The 4158-nt window shown below is 33.8% G+C and overlaps 1 protein-coding gene across 1 annotated transcript; it reads left to right on the forward strand.

Annotated features, from left to right (window-relative positions):
* Positions 1 to 317: 317 nt before the first annotated feature.
* LOC136981590 (uncharacterized) lies at positions 318 to 1217 on the forward strand. The gene has a single exon (XM_067277909.1). It carries the CDS (start codon positions 318 to 320, stop codon positions 1215 to 1217), a length of 900 nt encoding a protein of 299 aa, XP_067134010.1.
* Positions 1218 to 4158: the final 2941 nt, after the last annotated feature.

Raw genomic sequence — 4158 nt, forward strand, 5'->3', positions numbered from 1 at the left:
GATTGATGCTATTAAATTTTGATAGTTAAAGCTTAGGGTGTGAAAAAATAATGGAGATCGTGTATATCTTCAGTGAACTTAATAAAGTGTATTTATAATCTGTAAATAAAAGGTTCAAGTAAAAAAAGTTTATGAAAAATATTGAAAGATAATGCGAGATTTCGCGATAAGGCCCGAGCAGCTGGCTGATGGAAGCCTCAACGTAATGCTCCTAGCTAAGTCAGTCGTGTGACCCTTATAAAGAATAACAACGTTCAATTAGTGCATTAACATATTTATTTAGTCATATTTTCAAGATTTTAACAATACTTGAAAAAATGGCGGAAATTGAAAGAGGAATCAGGGGTATGGAAGAAGTGAACAAAGACTATTTTCGTTGGAAAACAACCCTTAAGAGCATGAACCAAAGACCAAGGCAAACAGAGGTGAAACAAATTAAGCGCCCGAAACGGTGGTTGGCCGACAACAACTTAATATTGACACGAGCAGACAAAAGCAAACATTTAGTAATAATGGACAAGCAACATTATATCAACACACTGGAAGAATATATAAGAAATACAGAATGCGAAAGGGTGGATCAAAATATAATTGATAACCTAGACAGGAAGGTCAAAAAATTACAGAAATCACCAATCACCACAATACTTCCATTTCTCAAAGGAACAAGTGTAACAGGCCCAAGTATACCGAGACTCTTCGGATTCGCTAAAACGCATAAAGATAAAAAGCAGATTAGACCAGTGGTTGAAAAGCACAAAGGACCAACTTACAAACTAGAAAAGAACCTGCATAGATATCTGTCGGAGCACATTGAGAATAACCAATATGTCACAAAGAACCCGTTGAACGTGGTTAACGAGTTCCAAAACATATCTTTAGTAGAAGAAGAAATTGCTTCAGTTATGGATTTCGAAAATCTATATCCATCAATTAAACTCGATGCATGTTTTCAAGCTTTGATGGACACCCTCAGCACGTTAGACCCAAGGATAACAGCCTATCCTGAAGACATGAAACTACTGGCTGACCTAATATGTTACCATTCAGTTTTTGTTTTTGATGGCAAGATTTATAAGCAAAAGAAAGGTGTGCCCATGGGCAGTCCAATGTCTGGGCTACTTTGTGAATTGGTGATACGTAAGTTGGAGCAAACTACTATTAGAACATTTAAGGATGATATCGTTTATACAAACGATACGTGGACGACATACTAATTGTATGGAAGAAAGACGAAAAAATACAACATTTTTTGAATGCGATGAATTCGAATAACCATGGCCTAATGCTAAAACTGGAACAGCTCAGCACAACAGAGGTACATTTTTTGGATATCAGTGTTACATTTAAAGAAGGTTCCTTATCCACGAAATTATATATCAAACCCACGCATGACCCACTATACATTCCCTCCACATCAAACGATCCGCCCACTTACAAACTATCGGCATTTAGGGCCATTATTAGAAGAGCATTTGCCTATTGCTCCAACGTTTATGACAGAATACTAGGGTTGAATAGAATTAGAACCATTGCAACAACCCTAGGATTTAAAAAGTCAATAGTCGAAAACCTAAGAAAATCTTACATAACACCTAATAAAAAAAAACCGAAAGGGAATTTAAACGGAGAAATAACTAAATTCACGTACAGGGAAGGATTGTCCACCATAATGAAGGAAATAGCCAAATGTAAGAATGCAAAGCTGATTTATAAGCGGGCACCCAACATCTACAGTGCCCTCAGGAACGACAAAGATAGCACAAAAGCGGATGAATGCTCTGGGGTCTATAAAATACCATACGAAAATAATCAACTGGGCCTGAATAAAGAATACATAGGAGTCACTAACAGAGGCTTAAACAAAAGACTAAAATAACACATGTATGACATCAGTAAAGGACACTGCACTACCACCTTATCAAGAATGGCACAAACAGAGGGATCAGTAATTAATTGGAATGAAGCCAAAGTTATCAAACAAGTACGCTCCCCATCGTTAGCATTAACCATGGAAAAATTCGAAATATACAGATCAGGGACAATAGGTAGATGTTTGAACTATAAAGACGCAACGAATTTGCCAACTGCGTGGAAATTCATGATTGACAAACACCCCATTTAATCAAGCGTACAGCATATCCTCATCCCGTATAAAATATAGTTATATATTATGTCAGTTTACATCCCTTATTATTTAGCAGATCAATACGTTTATTTAATTAATTTTATTAATGTTTTTATTATTGTTTATATTTTATATTTTACATGGAATGTTCCAACGGTTTTTAAAATTTGAAATATCTTGCGCATATACATTCAAACCTGCACGAGATAACATTCCAAAAGTAAAAGTTGCTTGAAGATGACCTGTGGAACAGGTGGAAAACGTTTGCAGTATTAAATTAATAGTTTCTCAGAGGTATAAGGTGTCTGAGTAGTAGATTTTAACAATGATTTTCGTCATAAATATAGCGTATCAATAACACTTTTTTTTCTCACGGGAGAGTATGAGAGAGAGTTTTGCATAGAATCTCAGTCATCTGTTATGGAGGTGAGCAAACCAAATAGAGTTAGAAGTTGATTGAAATCTGGTCCAGAAACGTTTCATTTTGCTAGGAAATAGACAAAAAGTTCGGAAGTGAAAGACCTAGGATGAAAGTTTACAAAAAGTCTTAATTAAAATTAGAAAAATTGAATTTATTCTTATATTAATTGTAACATTCAATTTTCATAGAAAGCAAAGTTTGTCTTGAGATCAATGATTCAGTATACATACTAGTTACATCCAATACACCTTATTGCTGAGAACATACATTTATTACGTATAACTAACGTTTTCGGCCCACTTTATGGGCCATCCTCAGGTTACAGTTGTTCGACTCTAATACAAAACCGAACACGTTCAAAATTAAATTAAATTAGAACATACATTTTAAATTTAAACAAATAGAACAAGTATAACACCAAATAATAAATAAGAAAATCCAAATAAAACACAAATGTAAATGAAAATAAAATACGGTGACTGGCCGTAAACATTAAGGAAAAATTCTTTATCCTTTAACGCATATATCTATTGAGCCTCTGTATAAGCATTATTATGTGTGTTACTTTTTACCATGTACTTCCATGATGACGGTAACCCCGTCGCATCTTTATAATTTAAACATCTGCCAGACAAACCCGCTCTGTAAATTTCGCATTTCTCCGTTATGGATGACAACGTTGGCGAGTGTACTTTTGCAAGAATTTTGGCATCCTCCCATTGCACAACAGAACCATCGGCTTGCGCAATCCTGGATAACGCTGTTGAACACTTGTTTTTTGCGACATCATACTGGTGCTCTTTAATCCTCACTCACTTTAGTAAGAAGGCTGAGTTTGAGTTAGTGATTCAGTATACATTGAGGAATGACTTTATTCAGCTACAATCAAATTAAAACGGGTAAAATATCAATATATAAAATAATTTTCTGAGCTATTGCCTTTTCTATATGGCTATCGAAACTAGCAAAATCCGCTACTCAAAAAATAACTTTAAAATTCATCAGTTATAGTGCAAGAAATAAATAATTTTTAATTATTATTTTCATTCATCTGAATATATTCATTTTAAATTTCTTGTATACTGTATTCGAGTTATTTTTATTCTTTCTCTCCTGAAGGCACCAACAAAAAATGTTTAATCATATCCAATACGGATTCTACTAGCCCACAATGGAGCCAGCAGGTCGGGTGGTGAGGAATGGAACCAGACATGTCTGAGACAGACGACCCTAAAATTTCTGGTGCTTTTTCGACTATCTGGATTCGAATAATGTAATTCAATATAATATATTTGATTTCTATGTTTATAAGATTTGTGAGTAATACATAAACTTAATACTATTATATTCAAAATGTAAACTTTCATTAAAACTCCTACACTATTAATTTAAATCAAGATATAGCGTATTGTAAAAGTATCGATGCGATTGTATTGTCAATCATGTTCAATGACAATAAAGTAAAGAATTTCTGGTGAAATTTTTCAAATATCTCTTCTTATATTTATTACAAATAAGGAAAAAAACTGACAGCTAGAAAAGTAGTTTTATGAATGGTTTAAAAATGGAATTTCAAGATTCTCCTGTTGAATTAGAACATAATAGTCAA

This window comes from Centruroides vittatus, unplaced genomic scaffold (assembly GCF_030686945.1).
Source record: "Centruroides vittatus isolate TY-2023 unplaced genomic scaffold, ASM3068694v2 contig_782, whole genome shotgun sequence".
NCBI lineage: Eukaryota > Metazoa > Arthropoda > Arachnida > Scorpiones > Buthidae > Centruroides > Centruroides vittatus.